The sequence below is a fragment of the Gambusia affinis genome, linkage group LG08, assembly GCF_019740435.1.
Source record: "Gambusia affinis linkage group LG08, SWU_Gaff_1.0, whole genome shotgun sequence".
Taxonomy (NCBI): Eukaryota; Metazoa; Chordata; class Actinopteri; order Cyprinodontiformes; family Poeciliidae; genus Gambusia; species Gambusia affinis.
The window spans coordinates 16,915,778-16,935,691 of NC_057875.1; the positions used below are offsets into that span (position 1 = coordinate 16,915,778).

At 38.9% G+C, this 19,914-nt stretch overlaps 2 protein-coding genes across 7 annotated transcripts in view; one reads left to right on the forward strand and one right to left on the reverse strand.

Annotated features, from left to right (window-relative positions):
• srgap1a (SLIT-ROBO Rho GTPase activating protein 1a) overlaps window positions 1-15,357 on the forward strand; it is an 84,362-nt gene extending 69,005 nt beyond the window's left edge. Inside the window, exons 19-22 of one of the 4 annotated variants that reach the window (XM_044126078.1) lie at window positions 5,401-5,581; window positions 7,441-7,578; window positions 11,529-11,965; window positions 12,894-12,998. In XM_044126078.1, coding sequence (XP_043982013.1) covers window positions 5,401-5,581; window positions 7,441-7,578; window positions 11,529-11,958 — 749 coding nt within the window. In that variant the 3' untranslated portion in view covers window positions 11,959-11,965; window positions 12,894-12,998. Of the gene's footprint in view, window positions 1-5,400; window positions 5,582-7,440; window positions 7,579-11,528; window positions 11,966-12,893 lie in introns of all 4 variants that reach the window. The other 3 variants (XM_044126077.1, XM_044126075.1, XM_044126076.1) reach the window with 3 other exon arrangements.
• Window positions 14,686-19,889, reverse strand: ccdc113 (coiled-coil domain containing 113). Of its 3 annotated transcripts, none has more exons than XM_044126084.1 (9): window positions 19,788-19,889; window positions 19,109-19,244; window positions 18,357-18,518; window positions 18,131-18,280; window positions 17,607-17,729; window positions 17,155-17,241; window positions 16,939-17,046; window positions 16,349-16,504; window positions 14,686-16,163 (listed from the first exon to the last, which is right to left on the reverse strand). In XM_044126084.1, the coding sequence occupies exons 1-9, from the start codon at window positions 19,850-19,852 to the stop codon at window positions 16,014-16,016; spliced, it is 1,137 nt and encodes a 378-aa protein (XP_043982019.1). In that variant the 5' UTR covers window positions 19,853-19,889; the 3' UTR covers window positions 14,686-16,013. The 3 variants fall into 3 exon arrangements, with proteins under 3 accessions (XP_043982019.1, XP_043982018.1, XP_043982020.1); XM_044126083.1 differs by having other exon boundaries at window positions 17,155-17,253; XM_044126085.1 differs by lacking the exon at window positions 19,788-19,889 and having other exon boundaries at window positions 17,155-17,253; window positions 19,114-19,199.
• Window positions 19,890-19,914: the final 25 nt, after the last annotated feature.

The window sequence follows — 19,914 nt, forward strand, 5'->3', positions numbered from 1 at the left end:
TTGTTCAAAATACACATTCTGTTTTTTCATAATTACATTTATTTCAAGAAGTCAAATGTTAAATGAGACCTGGGTGGGAAGGGTTGTGTTGGATGTTTTATGAAGTCTTTAACTGTTAAAGACTTTTAAAAATATTAAGTTATTTAGAAATTTTTAAATTCTTTTAAAAAATCCAATTTTATTTTTAATTCATAAAATAGTAAAAATATTTTTGGGGGCTGAAATTCTTTTATGGGGCCGAAATATTTTGGGGGGGGGCAGAATAAAGTAATACCGTTGTTGTGAGTTCATGCACTGTGTTGGTTTTGTTTTCGGAGCAAGGTGACGTTCATGCACGGCTCATTTTGTGCACCAGTAAAAAAACATATACCTATGTCTTGAATTTGGGGGGGATTTTTTTTTTTATCACTAAAGAAGAGTTCAGTGAATGCACATATGAAACTGGTGGGTTCAGTACCACTAAAAAGGTTAAGAACCGCTGCGTTAACAAGTTATTCCACTCAGCTCCAGAGCTATTCTAAGAAAACAAGTACCTGAAAGATATTTAAACAGAAGAGTATTAAAGGAAACCATGCTGGAGCATCTAAATGGAAAATAGAGTGGGTCTCTTCTTTCTCTGCACCAGAGAAAATAAAATATTATTTTCATGGAGGACTTTGCATATCTACTTTTGCTTTTTAGGTGCTTAACATCTAAAGAGAAGCCAAGAATGAGGAAATGTAAAAAAAAAAACAAAAAAACAGGACTTTGAGGGAAAAAAACTGAACAGTCAATGAAATTGCAGAAAGGAAAAGGAAGAGAAAAGAAAATGTTATGGAACCTACACACATCTTGATACCATAAATTTATGTTCAAAGGTCTCTAAAGGCCTCAACTTCCCTGCAGTGTTTACATTAATGTACAGCATAGATCATACTCCTTTTTGCTAAGGAGGTCCTGAGTTACAGTTCATTAATTCCTTTGACTCCTTATCTGCAAGCAATGGGAAACAGACTCCTGGACATAATGCATGTGAAGGTATGTTTTCTGTTTTTAACATGTTGAATTAAAGCCGTCAGCCACAACACTGACGGAACGTCTTTTCTTTTTCCTTTTAAAATTTGCAGATAAGGTGATGAGAATATTTTCAAAACAATAAAAAAATATTGGTGCACTCCAAAGAGCAAGTGAAACACTTGTCACCACTGCATTTTTGTGTAATTTTTAGAGGCGGACCATTTATTCACTGCACAGCATATGGGTTGTTTTTTATAGTTGTACTCAGTCTGCCAAGTGGATGAATAATTTTAGGCCTTACTGTGTTAGAAGTTTACATTTGAATTAGTCATGGTCACAGTATCTATGTTTCTGATATAGAAATTGCAAGGACTGCTTGGTATTTGGTAGGATATTAAATGTAATTTTAATTCTGCATTCTAGTTCTAAATCTGGCCAAACAGATGGACTTTTACTCAATGACTTCATCTAATGTATATTTTAAGTGGCTGAGATAAAAAACCTCATAAAGAGTGGTTGGGAAATTGCCATGCAGGAATTAAAGTTTAGGCGTTTTTATTTTGTTGTATATAAAGTATAATAAAAATATTCAAGAATAAATCCTTAAATAACATGAAATATACATTGGATCTTTACAACCATTTTTAATAAGTTATTTGCACTCTAGCTGGACAGGTATGAGAGCTTCTGATGATCATTTTTGTGACATACTACCATCCCGCGTTATATCCTCCAAAATATCCTGCTCTATTTCTCTTTCTCAGAGCAATAGCTGCGGTAATGACTAGACTTTGTAACGCATTTTCTCAAACTTGACTGCCTAGAAGTTGTTGTACATTGAGAGTCAGCACAGGAAAGTTTAATGTCAGCAAGAAATCTGAGTCTGTTTCTTATCTGCGTAGAAAAACATAATTTGAACAAACCGTATCAGTTCAGTAAGTATTAAACGTCATCCACCCTTGTCCTTAATGGGGCAGGAGGGCTGCTGGTGTCGATCTCCAGCTAACGTTCCAGGCGAAAGGCGGGGTCCATCCTGGACAGGCTGTCAGTCTGTCGCAGGGCAAAACAAAAACAGACAGAACACACAACCATGCACACACACTCACACGTAAGGAGAATTTAGAGAGACAACAGTCATGTTTTTGGACTGTGGGAGGAAAACGGAGTACCCAGAGAGAACCCACACATGGACAGGGAGAACATGCGAACTCCATGCAGAAAGACCCTGATGATCCTAAAAAAAAGAAAGAAAGGCAAAAGTATCTCTTGATATTTGTTATGGCATAAAATATCAGATACTTGCCATATTTAAAGTTGCAGTTCAGCAAAGAAAAAATCTTTTCTGGAGTAACTTTTTTCCCTCAGTTAAACTTCTTGTTCATTTAATGCAAACACTATATAAGTCATCAATAAAACACTTTAAGGAAATACTAAAGTCTTAATTTGACACACATAGAGCATATATCTAGTACATTAATAAATGTTTTTTTTCTGTTAAGCTTTTAAGTTATTTCCTTTAAGGCCTTTAAGCTCCTGGTCTAAAAGTTTTAAATATTTAACCTTCCCTTGTGATATGCATTATCAAAATACAAAATCAAAGATGATTTTTGTAAAGGTTAGCCAAACTTGGGCTTCCCATAACCTGGTGGCTCACCAAAGACCAACACCAGCTGCTATTTCTTTCTTGAACCTTAGTTTCCTGAACTCTCATTTACGTTGGCTGATTTCCACCATAAAGTCTAGAACAACTATTCTGATGGTCGACCATACCCTGTAACGTATATGGTGTCACTACAGATATTAATATAAATAAATTTTGCAACTTAAAGGTTTGTTCCCTTTTCTCCTAAGTTGAAAAACAAAATAAAAAGATTGCCTTTTTCATTAACTTGGATTCCGCCGGTAGATTTTTTTTTTACCGGGTCAGTCAACAAACAAAAAGTAAAGTTATGAACAATGACATCAATTTTCTGCACAGTTTTAGAATTGTAGTCTGAATTGTAGAATTGTAGTTTAAACGGAGGTAATGTCCAGCCTGTTCAGTCCGTGTTGGTACTCATCCAAATAGTGAATTAACATTACCAGATGCCTCATTTGGCTCCGCGCTTCTCTTTTCACAGTGCAGGATGGTTGTTTACAACACCAGAAATTTCTGGTAAGCTTTATAGCCTCGAACTGTCGCATTACATACGTAATGGGCATAGGTTAGTGATTGGGAAAAATTTTAAACCTCAGGAGAGGTTTTAAATTTTATTTCCTGGAGTCCACGCCTCCAGGAAGCAATCATTGCTCAATAGTCAATAGTCCAGGTCCTCTGTATGAAGCAAAGCGTATTGCTGGTTGTTGTAATTTCAATACAGACCAAAATCTCTGCTTTTTTACCAGACTACTTAATAAACCCAAGAAACCTTAAAATTACAACATTAACATTGTTGGTTTTACACTAAAAATTATGAACACAAGCTTTAAAATAAACAGACAAAATTGCTACCTACATGGCAAACAATTAACCTGACGTAATGAAGTGTAAATGTTTCATGTGACATGGTTTTCACCAAGGGAATTTTTCAGAATGATACCTCTGGGTCGCCGTCATTGCATTGATGTTCTGTTTGCTGGTAAAAATCATTGCAAGGTCAGGGATGAACTAACTGGCACATTGATTAAACATCACTTTGCAGAAATACATCAGGATGTCCTTGCTGTCTGGTGCCCCCACAGGCTTACAGTTCAGATTGGATTACATTTGTTAATGAAAAAAATTGTGTTTCTGAACAGAGTAAATCATTCCTTTTTTTTTCTCATGAAGAGAGGTTAAGTTTTCTACCACATCATCTTTCCCACTTCTCTGTTTCCAACAGGATGCCACTACACAGAACTACTAAGAGTCCAATTTATTTTATTTTTTATTATGTATTAAAAATATATTTGAACCTTTTTCTGTTGGCCTGATCATAAACGCATCTCACTTCCAGCTTGTGCTGCCCTGTTTCTGTCGTATGAACAATGCAGCAGAGCAAGACGCAGACACAGCGCTCCATTGGTTTGTGGAAGATATCTGACAATCCTCCAACCCTCACTGTCAACAGTCTCACCTCTCCACTTTCAAGTGTGTGGATGTATATGTAAAAAGCTACCTCCGATTTTATTATCAAGCAGAAGAGAATTCAGCGTCTGTGAAAGGGCTTCTAACCACTCCTCTTTGAGTTTCAGCCACGTCACTGCAGCGCAAAAAAAATAAATAAAATCTTGCATTCTTATTTGTGCATCAGATTAGGATGGAAGTAAATACTGAAAGAAGTGACATGAGGAGTGTGGTGGAGAGGGGAAGTCTCTTTGTGGATCATGCCACCTGCTGTCAGCTTTATTAACAGCTTTGTCCGCTGTGGTGCAGTCCGATTTATTCAGACAGTAAATTCTTACTTGTCACTTTTTACTGGAGCCACATCACCTCCGTCTTGTCAATACTGGCAATTCGCTCGTGCAAGGACGGTGTGGAAGTTAAAGGCTTAAAAGGAAAGAAACTGAATTTTAACAAATAAGATTAAAAAGGGGAAGCCACGGTCATATTTTGTACTTTTCACCCAGAAGCTAATCTGAAAATTCCGCTCAAGTTTGTAGAAAAAGACGTATCATAATGGCATCTAAGTGAGTCAAGTTTAAGCCATTTACACTGTTCTCTTTCTCCCAGTGTATAGATAGACGGAATCTGTGTTAGGTTGAGGCTTTTTCTTTCCAGGGACCCCCTGTCTGACATGAAGTGAGAGAGTGCTGCAAGGAGAGCAGAGGTAGGAGTGCGGGAGAAATAAAGTTTCTATTTTTAGATATGTGTTGCCGGAGTGCTTGCATAGGGGCTCAGAGGAGGGAATCTTTGAATACAAAACGCTACTGAAGACACCAACATTAGAGCTTAACGTTAAGAGTTTGCAGGTGAAGTCAAAGACAATATCAAATGTAGTGGTTAGTATTGTCCAAAAATAAACCTTTTATTTTATTTTCAACTGAACCAGAGCTGTACTTCTGCAGTAAATGAGCAGTTATGAAGCTTGTTTAATGACCTATGCTGTGTCTGACATGCCCCATAGTCATATAGATCTCCACACAAAACTTTCTATATATATATATATCCTGCTAAAGCGCTTCTGGGTCTTTTGGTGTTGTGGTCCAGTGGAGTTGGGTTACTATTGACTACAACTGAAATAACCAACCAGATCAGCACACTTGAACACAGTGTGCTAGAACTATGTATTAGGATTTAACCAAATGTACTTTGAATTTTGATGTCTGCAGCAGAACACAGGTATCAATCTCTGCAAATGTCTACACAGAAGATTTTGGCCATCTCTCCAAGATATGTGGCATGTTTGAGATGCCTGACCTGTGTAATCCTCTTCCTGTTGACAGAGGGCGAGCCGATTGAGGCCATTGCCAAGTTTGACTATGTTGGGCGCTCCTCTCGAGAGTTATCCTTCAAGAAGGGCGCCTCTCTGCTGCTTTACCAACGAGCGTCTGAAGATTGGTGGGAGGGACGACACAACGGGATTGACGGCCTGGTACCACACCAGTACATCGTTGTCCAGGACATGTATGTGACTTAAATCAACTTATTTAGGATGATTGTATGAAATGTGTGCACACATACACTCACCAGAACACCTATTGGATTACTAGTTATGGAACTACACCTAAACGACCACTTGTTGCAACTAAGTTATGTGAAATATCCTTTTTGAATGGACAGCAGGTCAAATATTGAAGCAGGTGGGCTGCAGGAGCAAAAGACCACACCTGGATACCCGTTCTGAAGGCTGAGAACAGGAAACTCAGTCAACAGTTTGCATAGGCTAACAAAAGTAGACAATTAAAAATTGGAAAAGCATTGACTGATTCTCTATATCAGTGGTTTGACTGTAAAGTCAGAATTTGCCTTGTCTCAACAATTCAGGTTGTCATTGGTCATGTAATGGTATGGAGTGTTTTCTTGACATACATTGAGCCCCTTGTTTCCCAGTTGAGCCTGTTGTTGCTGACCCTTCCAGTTTCCTTATGTTCTGTACCCATGTTCTACTAGAGCAAGGTAATGCAACATCACAAATCATCTATATTAATAATAAGCTGACTTACCACCAATCTGTAAACTCACTAGCTATCGCATGTGATTCTAGGTTAAAAAAAAAAGTTCAGTTTGTTAAATTTGCAACACAGTAACCAACAGTTATTGCATCCAAAACATCCCTTTGCAATATTAATATTACAATACGGCGATACATTAATAATTTAACATACAGTCTTGAAAAACTTTAGGTGTTTCAACACGTTAGGACTCGCATTTGAATTTTAAACATCTATTGTATATATAAACCATTTATAGCATTAAATGGATTTCTATTTCTGCTGTTGGGTTAACTGTATATCTTATTTTAGAGGGGAATGAATCTACTACTGTGGGTTAAATACTGCACTTGTCCCTGTTGACTTTGCTTCTTAAGCGATCCTGAGCCATCAGTTGACTGAAGGGTCATGCACAGAGGACCTTCAGCCTCATTTGTCTTGCCCACTTCTCTCATAGCCGCTCAGCTATGGAGTGTTCTCCATCTCCAGGCCTCTTTGCCAGCCCTGCTGTCACTGTGTCAAGCTCCCAGCACTAACAAGCATACACTCTTCCTCTGCAAGTGTTGGCGCCTAATGGACCGGATTCAATGTCTCGTTAAGATTGGAACAAAATCACTGCAATCACTTAGTGGCTGGCCGACAAAATGGCCATTTAATATTTCTTCTCGCTGCTTCCTCTTCTCTTCTTTGCCCTGATACAGTCCTGTCCACATGAATCTTATCAATAATTCACAAGCAGGGACACTGCAGATGGAGTGTCTTCTTACTTAATGAATACAAAGGGAAATTTGGAGCTATTCAAGTTGACCTAAAATGCTGTAACAACCTGAGCTCTTAAGAAGTGCGTGAAAGCATTTATAGTCACTTCTTCTGCCTGTAAGGGTCATTAAAGCATTTATTCACTTGTTCTTTGGGCGATTGTCTGATGCACATCATAAGAGGCAGCAGTGCAGCTCAGTAGGTCTGATTATTGCCACCTGACAGGCACCAACTGTATCTATTATCCGGGCACATACCTCACTGAATCCCATCCAGCTGTGCTGTATATATGTGTGTATGTGAGTAACTGTCAGCATTGCAGAGCATCACCAGAATACTGAACGGCTAAGCACCATGACTCATCTGACTCTCAGGACCTTGAACGGAGCGGAGGCATGCTGACTCGCAGGAAAAACGATATCAAACACTGTTATTGAGGAACTGCAAATTCGAAAGACCGCCTGATTTGCTGATTTTATTTCCCCCTCCCCCTGAGCTATTCCTTTTTGGGTCTGTCTGTCACTTCTTCTTGCTCTTTCCATGCCTCAATGTCATAATGTCTCTGCTTCTCAGTGATGACAACTTCTCTGACAGCCTGAGTCAGAAGGCTGACAGCGAGGCCAGCAGTGGCCATGCAGGAGAAGATAAATGTTCAGGAAAGGACATCAGCTCACCCACTGACACCAGGATCTCTGAGGCCTACATCGCCAGGTACGCTATTGGGGTGGACTTTAAACAGGTTGTCGTTTATTTAGTTGTACCAGACACCTTTTGCACCTCTGGTACCGTCTTCATCATTCCACGCAACACTAGAAGGAAGAATTAATAAAAAATAATCCTATCACTTAGGAGTCAGAAACGAAGAAGCAGTTCTGTGATACAAGCAAAATATAACATTTACCCTCTTGGCAAGTGTTCAATATGCACAGCAACCAATGGAATAATTTGAACAGTGACTTATACAGATGTGTTACATTTCATTGTCATCCTCAGTTTGCTCCAGCTTTTACTTCCACATCTTCATTGGGTCATGGAGTCAGACGTGTAAACCTGAACAGCTTGTAGATTAGATGCAACTAAAAGGCTCCAGCGTCTTAGCTGAAATGTGTCAGAAGTCGTTTGTTCGCTTTAGTTAATTAATGCAAGCTTATCAACTTGATTTTTGTGCCTCTTGTGATCTCATCAACTTAAATACATGCAAAGCAGATTCAGAATATTTTTTTTTAATTCAGTTTCAAAATTCATTGTGTATTTTGTAAAATCCTTCAGTGAGAATCCATTATTCAGCTGTGATCTTCATTGTTGGCGTACAGTTGGTAAAAATATGTCAGAAAAAGTATTACACTGCTTACTGGGCCCACAGTTTCACACACAAGTGTGACTAAAACTTGTAATTAAAAAAAAAAAAAGATACACCAATCAAGACTGTTAACAAATGTTTATGTCTTATTGGATTAGAAAGTGTTGGAGAGAATGCACCTGATCCTCCTTGTGTCATTGCTTATCCTCACCTGACCTCCCTAAGCCTAATCATAGTGAACTCATCTTGACCCACGGCTTTTTTCCTAGCCAACCCTGTCCAGACAGTTCCGCTTAGATTGCAGGAGTAATTGCAAATCATTTCATTCATTCACCTGGAGGAATCTCCACCAAAAGGAATGATACGCACATATCCAATCGTCCCTAAAGTCTCTTTTTGGCTGTGCTTTCTGGTCGGTTGCCAGTATTTAGTCTTCCTCTCTCTTCCCCCGTTTAGTGCGTGTCTCCGGCTGGATTCAGTGACCTTGAAGCGTCTGACTAGTTCCTGCTTTTTCCGAATACATGAACAACTGCTATTTTATTCTCAGCCATACTCACACCCTCTTCCTCACTGTTGAAATGTTGATGATTCATGCTGCCAATATTTGCCGCCCTGCAGCTGCTGGTGTGCAGTTAAAGGATATAACTGAATAAGTCATCCGTTTAGCTTTAACGTTCCTGTCTATGGTCCCATCTACAACACCCTTCCTGTCACTTTGGTTCAGGTGATAACCATATCTTTCCATTCCTCTTGTCATCGCCCCTCCTCACTTTCTGGTAAATCCTTAAATTTTGAATAATTAATTTACCCCCTTTAGAGAATGTCCTTTCCCAACAGCACGCCTCCCTGATGGACCTCTGAAAGGTCCTATTGATGGAGAATGGTCAAAATTATGTGACCAAAGCAATCTGTCAGTTTATAGATTTGATGGAAGACTTGTAGATTGTTTTGTGATCCAAATCTCTTTACTACTAAAAGCAACAATGGGCAGTATGCGAGCGGTCAGTTTGAAGACAGCTTGTAAAATAAGTGTACACTTTGTCCCAGTAGAAGACTATTTATATGAATGTACACTGCTCCACCTGCTGTTTCTGACTTGTTCCTACACTTGTTTACTCTAAAAAGAATCCTTACTGCAGCCAGAAAACAGATGGGCCATGAAAGCCATATTAATTTGACACTTTTAAAGATTTATTCAAACTGTTTTTATAACATTGTTTGTGTTCAATAATGATTGGATGCAGTAGTTTTGATTTATTGCAAATGTTATTTCATTCAAATGGCGTTAACTACATACACCACTGATTTTTTTTTTTTTTTTTTTTTTGCATTATTGCTTGATGAATTTTACCTTCTTATTTGAAATGGGAGAGGTAACTTTAATTGGTTCTTTTTTTGGAATGAATCCTGCTTTTAAGCATAGTCCATACATTCCCAAAAGGTTTGACACCAGGGACATTTCTGAAGCTTTGTTAGGCTCCTTTATCCACTCCAGAACCCTTTTTCAGATTTTTTTTTCCTGTTGAAACACCCAACTATGTCCAAGCTTAAACCATTCACTGAAACGCTCACCGTCAGATGGCAGTAAATCAATTACATTGTTCAACAACAACCCAGCATCCACCAAGGCTAAAATCTAGCATGGACTGCAAACTGGCGGCATGTCAGTATCACTGTTCACTGAGGAAGCCAGTTTAGGATCAATAGCGAGCGCTGACCAAGAAAGAAGTGCATGCTCCAAAATGAACACCTATTGCCTGATTGGAATTTCCAGATACCAACCAAGATAAGCCAAAAACTTTCTGGCAAAATGATCAGTCGAGAACAGATGGAGCCATCTGATAAGAATGGGAAGGAGTGTGTTAGTAAGAGTCAAAGGGAAACTTTCAGGCCTAAGAAGAATCTAGCAGTCATAAATCATGTCGGTATGCACAGGGTTTGTACAGGTGTTTTGCTTCTCAAATGGCCTTGACCTCAACCTTGTTGTAAATGTGTGGTCTATGTTAAAAGCAGCACGTGTGCCAGGACCACAGGCAAATTAATATGACTACCATATTTTAGATCAGAAGCTTTTTAGTAAAGTGTGGGTTCTCTGCACAATTTGCAAAGGGACATTTTTTCAAATGTTAGTTGGGGTTTGCAGCCTTAGTGGTTTGGAGGGAATCCACACAAGTTTTATTTGAACCCTAAAAAGAGTGTTTCAAGTCAATTATAGAAAGCCCAAAATTAAGCAGTAATTCATTCTGATATGTGTGCAAACTACATCTCTTCCTGATTTGACACAAGACTTTTCAAATCATGTCTACAAATTATGCAGTTTTGCAAACATATTGCCAAACTTTTGCTTTCCAGCTAGAGTTCAAATCTTCTTTCTCAAAACCCTCGTGTCCTTATTATTGCTTCTTGTGTAGCAGAGTGATGAAGCTGCTTCTAAATCCTAACGATTATGGCTCAGACAGCGCTCATTAGGCAGATGTAAACCCTCAAATTGAAGCTATTTGTCTTGGAGAAGTGATTAGTGGCTGAGTAATTCACCTCTTGTTCATCACGGGGGACAAATTAAAATTATTGATCCTATATACTCCAGTTTCCAGATATCATTGATCTAATATTTTTGTTTGCGGCCTTTTCAGGGAATACAATACTAACTGCTAAAGTCTGTATAATATCAACAGTGTTAAAGTAGAAATGTAGTTTCAGGTTTTAATGTCTCCTGTAGTTAGAATTACATCCAATTAAATATAATGGCTACTACTGAATATTTCTCTGTTACGGGTTGTAAAAAATGGTAAGCTTAATTTCTACACTCGGTTGAATGTGTTGCAATTTCCGCCTTTTATGAGGTATTTCAAATGTCTCCAGGGAGAATTTGTAAAATTGTTGCCACCTCATGCATTGTGGTGGGAGTATAAAGGAACACACCCAGCTCTCCGTCTCTGTATTACAAATACAAGCCTGTTGGAATAGGTGTTGTTTTGAGTAAGCTGGTCCAGGTTCAGACAGAGGACAGATGTACTGCTTCAGCAGCTGCAGCTTCATCCCTGGAGCGTGTTTTAGTGCTCTGATGAACACCAGACATCCCTCCTCTGGCTAACATCCAGGCGCGCTCTGCCCCCTCTGTAAAACAACCTTAATAGAGAACAGAGGGGAGTACTACAAAGTGAGATTAATGGGTTAGAGAGATTCCCTAAACCTTAACCAAAGCATTTTAATGTTACAAGGCAAGGTCACTGGATGAAGTGACAGAGGGGATAAATTCGAGTCTGTTTTCATTTTGATGATGCCACATTTGATATCAAAATAAAATGCAATTAAACGTATTGATTTGTTTCTTTTCTGTCTCACACTTCTACCCATGTAGGCATAGAAAAAGATCAGACCCACCAACTCGCCGGCCCCCGACGCGCCCCAGCAACATCCACTGCATGCTGCATTCGTCCCAGCAGGGCCACGGAGGGACCCCGGAGATGGGCTCCCCAGTTCTGGGCCACTTCAGCCCACGGGACATGCTGAGAAGCCACAACCACATGCCGATGGACAGCCCGGAGCGGCGGCGGCGCACCGGCCACGGCAGCCTGACCAACATCAGCCGTCACGAATCTCTGAAGAAGATGGAGAGCCCGCCAATCCGTCGCTCCACCTCTTCAGGCCAGTACACGGGCTTTACTGACAGCCATCACCACCACAGCGGCAAGCCCCTGGACCCGGAGACCATCGCACAGGTCAGCGCGGGACGAGCGGCGACCAGACCGCAGCTCCCTCCACCATCAAAGCCCTGCCCCGCCCTGTAAAAACATAGTCAGTCCCTGTCTTCTGCTTCCTCTGGCTGCTACTGTGTCTGTGTGCTACGTACACGCAAACTATTAGCTTCACAGGCAGACAGCAGGGGGCACAGCTTGACATTGGGACTCTTTCAGTAGAATTTCTGTAGTAATAATGAAACTCATTGCAATCTCTTAAAATATCCATTTCAACACAGTAGTTGAGTTTCTCAGTTTGGGTTTTGACTATATTCATAAATATGAATGGTGCATTGATAAATGGCAGTTATATTAAAGTTCAGAGACCATTCCTGTGGTCACAAAGAGCTCTTATGATTGTGCTAGGCTGTCTGCCTGCCTACTGTGAAAATGCTCAGATGATCTTTTTTTTTTTTTTTCCCCATCATCTCTGCATATCCTATTGTAAAAAGTCAGCATGCATGATATTTCCTCTAGCTCTATGCATGCATAGTCAAAAGCGTTCGTGGTGTTCTTGTTTATTTAGAAAGTTTTCCTATTCAGCTGTGTTAACACTTGTAGCTTACAATAGTTAAATCCATTTCCATGTACAATATTGAAAACATCTAATGAAAAGCAAAAAGAAAATACATGAGCATGAAGCAGGAGAAAGTCAGAAGAATTAGTTGCAGTAGTTTGGAGGTCTAATATACTAGCACTAAAATATTATGACTTCTGGTGGAAAGTCATAATCTAATTTACCAAATCTTCAAGATGTTTAGGTTTCTTGTTCTAAAATTTGTTAAGACTCGGCCTTCAAAATATGTTTTTGTTCATATGCCAGCAGTTTTTGTTTCAATCATATTTTGTCTATAAACACTTTCACGTTCTCCTTTGGAAGTCAGAATTATCCTACAGATAGCTTTTAGGTTTTGATGTATAGATTCTGTTTCTCTTCTGGTTCTCTCCAGAGTCCTCACCTCTCTTCCACTCTTTGTGTGTTGCAGGACATAGAGGAAACAATGAACACTGCCCTTAATGAGCTGCGTGAGCTGGAGCGGCAGAGCTCAGCTAAGCACGCCCCTGACGTTGTGCTGGACACCCTGGAGCAGCGGCAGACTGCCGGCGGAGGCGGTCCCACTATGGCAAGTTCGAACGAGTCCCTGAGCCCTATCCACGGCGTCATGCTGAGGTCCACAGCCAACACTGAGCCACCAATCCGCCGCAGCACCAGCTCCTCCAGCGAGGCCATGAGCACCTTCAAGCCCATGGTGGCGCCACGCATGGGGGTGCAGCTGAAACCTCCTGCTTTGAGGCCCAAACCAATGGTCATGCCTAAGTCCAATCAGGCCCCGCAGCCTCCTGCTGGGTCTGCTCAGGACCCTCTAGATAAAACCTGTACCATGTAAGCTCTGGGGGAAAAAAAAACAGAGATGGAAAGCAAAACTCTGTCTGAACTTCCACCTGTCGTCAATACACAGAAAAGAAGAGGACAAGATCCAAGAGATCTTTATAACCTTTCCAATTATAAGTTGTAGTTGCAATGTAGATTTGTCATCCAAGCAAATTGTCTGCGTCAGTAACATGCAGTTTTATTTTAATATGTTTAGGTTACCATCTACCTTACAGCATAAGGTTTTTAAAAAGGAATTTGAACAACAAATCACAGCATCTTCCTTGGGAATTTAGATTTAGTTTGGTTTACAAGTAATAAAGAACTAAAACAAGTTAGTAGTAGAGAAGCCTGAAGAGAGAACTGCAGTGACCACAGTGGCTAAAACAAGAGGATTATTTCTGTCCGTACCTGGGAGTGGCCTTGAAGACGTGAATCCCACCAACGGTTTTACAGGCCTAGCTGGAAATGTAACTGATTTTAACTTTCTGATGTTAAAACGGTGCTGGACAATAAACTGCTTAAAAGGTTGCCCATCATGTGGCTCCACAACTTATTTATTAACGGTACTCTGTTAATAAATGAAAAGTACTGAAACTTGTACCCTTCCTTTCGGTAGCATGTAAACCGCAGCTTTTTTTCATTTTATTTTCTGCGAGGTGTTTGAAGAGTTGTCTTACACGGAAGTATAGATTACGCCTCTTTTCTGTGCTCACTCAGATTGATGAAACTTTATTGTATCAAACCAGAAGAAAGATGGAAGAACTGGATAAAACCACTACTTTGTTGTGAACCTCTATGCTTCCGATTTCTGCATCTATACCTAAAACTGAACGTACGCCTTTGTATATGTGTCAACCCTGAGTGTGAACGATGACTTCAAACATTTGATCACACAGTGCGGATCACATGTCATAGCCTTCTGTATGCCTTGGCTTTATCTACCCAAAGACTTGTGTATAGGTGAAAGCATGGATGTTGAACCTCCACATTCACTGATGTGTTTAGACTTAAGGCAGCATCTTAGCCCGAGTTTCTGCCGGTAGCCATGGACCTTATGACTGTTAGTGTGAAAGCCTGGTCATACAGCCACCCTCCTCATCCTGCTTCTTTCTGTGAGGGAGGCTAACATTTTGAGCCTTACAGTCTGTCCTGTTCAGGTGAGCATGTTACCTTTTGTTGTTGTTGTTGTTGTTGTTGCTACTACTTCACTTGGACTGGTATTATTACTTCTGTGCAGATTTATGAGTTCATCTAAATGACATGGAACAAGAAAAAAAAAAAAAAAGACCACACATTGCTCTGCTCCTGAGCAATAATTTCTAGATGAAATAGCCTCAGAAATTTGTGCGTGCCAGACTCTAGAAGCTCTGTACGTTCCCGCCTCTGTAATATAGAAACAGTCGCTGGGTCCACGTCATTTGTATGTTATTATACACGGATCAAAGCTGGTTTGCAGGAATAGGAAATGCTCTCCAATAGCAAGTTTACACCATCTTTGACTTGACTAAAAAACACGTGTGGATGGATTGAAAGTTAATTTCTGAGTTAATGATTTCATTATTTTCATAATCGTTTTTGTTTTCTGTTTGATTTTGGAGAGTTAAAATCACTCGGAGCCTATGTTGTAGAAGACGTAGGCATTAGTATGAAGCCAGTTGTCGGTGTGTGTTTTTTGTTTTTGTTTTTTTGGGGGGGGGTTCTGGTCACAATGTAACGGATCAGCAACAGGACTCTGTTAAGCTGACTGTAAACTTTAAACTAGTCTGTTCTGTACATCAGTAGTATGTACTTGTGAAAAGTGCCTTTGAAAATGTTTAAATGGAACTTTAGACATTCTGTCCTGTTGTATTTTCAACTTAGATGCTGCAGTTTTCAATAAATGCAGAGTAGCAAGTAGAAATGGATTAAGACTTAGTTTTCCAAACGGCTCTATGGCAGATATAATATTAACCGGCTTCCACATCGTGACATTGCACTTTTATGTATATACCTGTAAATATGGCATGTAACATCACAACATCTAAAATTCTTTCAATGGAGGATTTTTTTTTTTTTTTAATAAAGAAAATAGTTTGTCGAATCTGAGGTGGGTTTTTATTTATTTACTTTTATTTTAAATACTGTCAGAGGAGTTATAGGACATCGCTTAGGGAGTATTCGCACAGGTGAGACACAAACATCAAGACATATGAAAATAAACGGTGCTTGTCACACATATTTTTAACTCAATTAAAATATCTGCAAAGATTTAACAAAACACTTTGTTAAATGTGGCGGAACATTTAACAAAACATGCAGGCATCACATCAGCCTGCAGACACTTTATCCATTATTAGAAGCCTGAATAATTTCTTCTATCCCTTAAGAGTTACTACAGCAAAAGCTTTTATAATTGTATTTTTTTTTTTAAATAAGGTAAATAACATGAATGTATCCATATACTCTTCAGTGAAATTGGAAAGGTGGGATGACCACATGAGATAAACATTTGGCTTTCGATTGACACTCACGAACAAGATTCTAAATACAAATTCTGCAATTATATTTTTCAGGATTGTTTCTTTGTGGAAGACTACATTTAAATTTAAAAGAAAAGACACAAAACATTACATCTTCATATCCTTACACTGTTCTTAAGCTACTTATCCTGGCTGATAGGATTTGCTTTGAAAAAGTATCACATTTTTGTGATTTCTAATGATATACTTTTACTTCATTGCTATCTAGATAATCATTTATCTGAAGTACCGTCTTCTGCTATGTATGGGAGCTTTACTGAGATCTGGGGATTGCCACATCGACTTCCAGCCTCAGCGCTGTTTGAAGGAGTGAGAGGGCCTCTCTGTGTTCTCCATTCTCTACTGTGAGTCTTCAAGGCCATCTAGTAAAAACAGAGACTGTGTTGATTTGGACATAACACAGCAGTTCCCTCCCCTAACTCCCTTCCCACCATCCAACCAGTCAGACATGTTTTTGTACTGAAAATAAAATTTTGATTATGTTGATTACGCATGGGACAAATCCAGCAGATCGTTTTAGCCGGGTAGGGCTAAAATATATATTTACCTCAGCAATCCCAACTTTTCTTTCCCAATGGTGAATGTTTTGTAGCAGCTTCTTGTGTTTTTCCTTGGCGAAAAAATACTCGGCGATATCAGGAGCGTGATCATCTGTAAGCTCTTTGCGCAGGAATCGGTTGAGCCCCTCTGCCTTTAAACTCTCCTAAAGGAAGAAACGAAGTCAAAAAGTCTATATTTTTATGCTAATTAACAAAATAATGGATTTTGTTTGATTTCAAAAGAAACTAAAATTTATCAAAAGTATTTCTTTTTGAACTTCCAACGGCTACAAAAATATTTCACTTCATAGTTGCTAGGTTCTACAGTCATTTTCTTTAAATCAGAATATCATTGAGAAGTTAAAAATATTTCAGTACCTCAATTTACTAACTTAATTATGTCATTTAGATTAATTAAAAATGAAATGTTGGGCTTAATGAAAAGCATGTCTAATATCTATTCGTGGACTGTAAGGGTTTTTTTTTCTTTCAAAAGGCACTTTTAGTTTAACAAACGGATCTTATCCGAATGCATATGCCAATTTATTGAATATGGCTTCAAGATTTCAGTTCTTCAAGTGTGAATATTTTTAACAACCTTCTTTGCACGTTTTATCTCATCCTCAAGTTTTGCAAGCAGTTCCTTTCTTTTAGTGATTTGATTGCTCAGCTCTGTGGACTCCAGTGTTAAACTCTGCAGCTTCTCCTGTTCCCAAACACAAACAGATGCAGATTTGACAATAAAGGCGAATTTTACTATTAAAATGTTCTATTTTACACATAAAGCAGATGGCATCTTTTCACATAAAGTTACCTTGTGTGAACTAAGGAGGCGCTGAACTTTAGAACTGTTGTGTTTAAGTTCATTCAGGCTTTTGTCCATTCGGGGTTCATCGTACTCCTGGAAAAATATCTATTGAGACGTGACATGTTCAGAACTTCTTCACATTTCTCGTGTAAATATTTCAGCATTTTTTTTGCAGAATCAACAGTTACCCGGTACTTTCGTTGATTTTAAACTATAAGAAAAGATGCATGGAAGAGAGGGATGGAAGGGCATCACAAAGAACAGAAAGAAAAAAGGAAGGAAGAAAAGTGAGAAAGACGATCGCTAGAACAAGCACAGGAGGACAAAACAAAGGAAGGGTAGACACAGGGAAAGTATGTATAGAAAGAAGATGAGAGCTAAAGAACAACCTTTATTCAAGGGATTCAAGTCTTGGGACACAAATACAACCTTTTCCACTTCTGCTATAATACACTCACTTCTTCCTCCACCTCAAACTCGGCTTTTCTCGTCTCTTTTTTCTGTTGGAGCTGCTGCAGGAGCTTCGCCACTTGGGCTCTCAATGCCTGATTCTTCTGCTGAAACTTTTCCAGCTGGGTGACCTGTTATAGTTCATTTTAGTATTTGCAAGAACTTCATTAATGAAGCAAGGTAGAGAGAGATATTTGAGAAAATAATAAATAAGGATGAAAAAGACCAAAACTAATGAAATGAAAGGGAATGGTATGGTATTATTAGTAATGGTAATACTCCTGACATTTGTCACATAGACAGAGAGGCGCACAATTAGTACAAAAGTCAGTTTGCCAGGCATTTTTTTCCCAGCTGTTATAAAGTGATTTTGTTAAGATTATGAATGCAGAAACATGTGAATAAGTAGTAGAAATTGCTTGTTAGAAGGAGCATCTGTTTTTGGAAAACAAAAGCAAGTATAAGGATACAGAAACTGTTCAAATAATTTTCTTGCATGTGCTGATATTATCTGACTGAAGCCCGATTTTACCTTTGATTTGTCTTCGATGTGCTGGAGCACCTTCTCTGGCTCCTTTACTATCAGAAAACGGCCTTTCAAAGGTTTTAAGAATCTGCGTTCAAAATCTTTTGTGGCTTTCTTGATCTCAGTTGAACGCAAGTCAACTTCTTCTATAAAAGACTGGAAAACAAGGCAGCACCTCTGAACAACTGTCTCTCAAGTATGTTCATTTGTGTTTGAAAAAGCTGGTTGTAACCTTGTAGTTGTCCAGAATTCTCTCGTAGTTCGCTTTAAGCTTTTCCTTATCTGCCTGTGTCTCGGTTGCTTCTCTCTGCGCCACATAAAGTTTTTGCCCCAAGGTCAGCAGCTGGAGAGGCTCTGATAAATTGTACTGAGGCCTCAGCCTCCTCTCAGCTCCCTGAGGAGACACACAAAAACATAAAAAGTCTAATGCAACAACATGTTCAGGTTTTGGTGGTATTTCAGCAAACCAAGCAGGTCACTGCAAGACTATCCTAAGTCTTAAATCATATCTTTAGGTTTGAATAACTCGGTTAAAATTCTGGGATTATACACATACGACTTCCTGGGAATAGTGCAGTTTGCTGCTCATACTCCAAAAACAGTTTCTTTTCAGATTTTATAAATAATCGCACAGATTTTGTTACAGCAAATAACTACTTATCTTCTCTGTAATTTTACCACGTAAAAAAAATAAGCCGTACAATCAAACAATCTAGTATTCTCTCGGTCACTGATGAGCCCAAACAGCGTGAGCCCTTCAATTAGAAGAGATTCCTTGTAATGTTTGACTCTGACACACAGCAGCTAATTTGGGTTTAGGTTTATCAGACACAAAACTGGTAAAGTGAGGGCCTCTCTGGACCTTTCTGCTGAACTTTATCCCATGGTTTAATGCTCTACTTGTGGAGACGAGTACTGTATTAATGGTTTATGTTTTCATAATGTATTTGCTTTTTTCTGTATGGAAAGCATGGGGTTTCTTACCCTACCATCCATGTTGGAGCTTTGTGTTAATTGCAGACCTTCTCCCCCAGCTTTGGATTCCAAGTGCCGAGGATCCAGACGACCAATGAAGTGTTTAAACATGTCATTTTCTACCAGGAGGGCTATATTAGAACACCTATGACAAAGAAGGAATTGTCTTTATTTTAATTATACATCGGATGTCCAAGGTAGCTTTCGGTTGATAATATAAACACAAACAAAAATAGTAAACAAATCTGCTTATCTTGTGACTTAGAAGCTATAGCAAATAAGAATAGCTAGACTTTACTTTTTAACCAGTAAAGTTAAAAAGTAAAGTCCTGTATGTGTATACAGAAAAATATTAAAATATCCTCGTCATAACTCAAGTGTGCAATGTGGTGAATGTTGGCTTAACATTGAAGTCACTTCTCTAAAGTAAAAGCTTTAAAGAGCTTACTTTACTGTAAGTGTATTGGCAAGTTACACTTTTGTAAAAGCGTTCAAAGTAGATAAAGAAGTGGTTACCGTTTTTTAAGCACGTTTTTAATTTGTCTACTTAGATATTTTTACTATTAGATAAGAATTAAAAACCCCTGCTATCTAAGAATTAGCAGTCAACAGGTAAAGACATAAATCTGGTACGTCAAACACATAAACTGTAACTTGCCAAGATCTTCTAAATATTTTATATTTTTACCTCAGTTCTTTAACTTGGTTGTGAAGAAGTACTTTATTTGCAGGATATTGTTCTTTTACTTCCATCGAGAGCGCGTCCTATTAGGTTGCTAGGAAAGAAAGCATATAAACAGTGGTTGCTATGGCTC

Excerpts from the sequence above, each read along its gene's own strand:
- ccdc113 (XM_044126083.1), bottom strand. The coding sequence starts at position 19,852 with ATGGAAGTAAAAGAACAATATCCTGCAAATAAAGTACTTCTTCACAAC. Across the intron at positions 17,730-18,130 it reads ACATCGAAGACAAATCAAAG|GTCACCCAGCTGGAAAAGTT; the intron begins GTAAAATCGGGC and ends GAACTATAACAG. Across the intron at positions 17,254-17,606 it reads AGTTTGAGGTGGAGGAAGAA|ATATTTTTCCAGGAGTACGA; the intron begins GTGAGTGTATTA and ends ACGTCTCAATAG.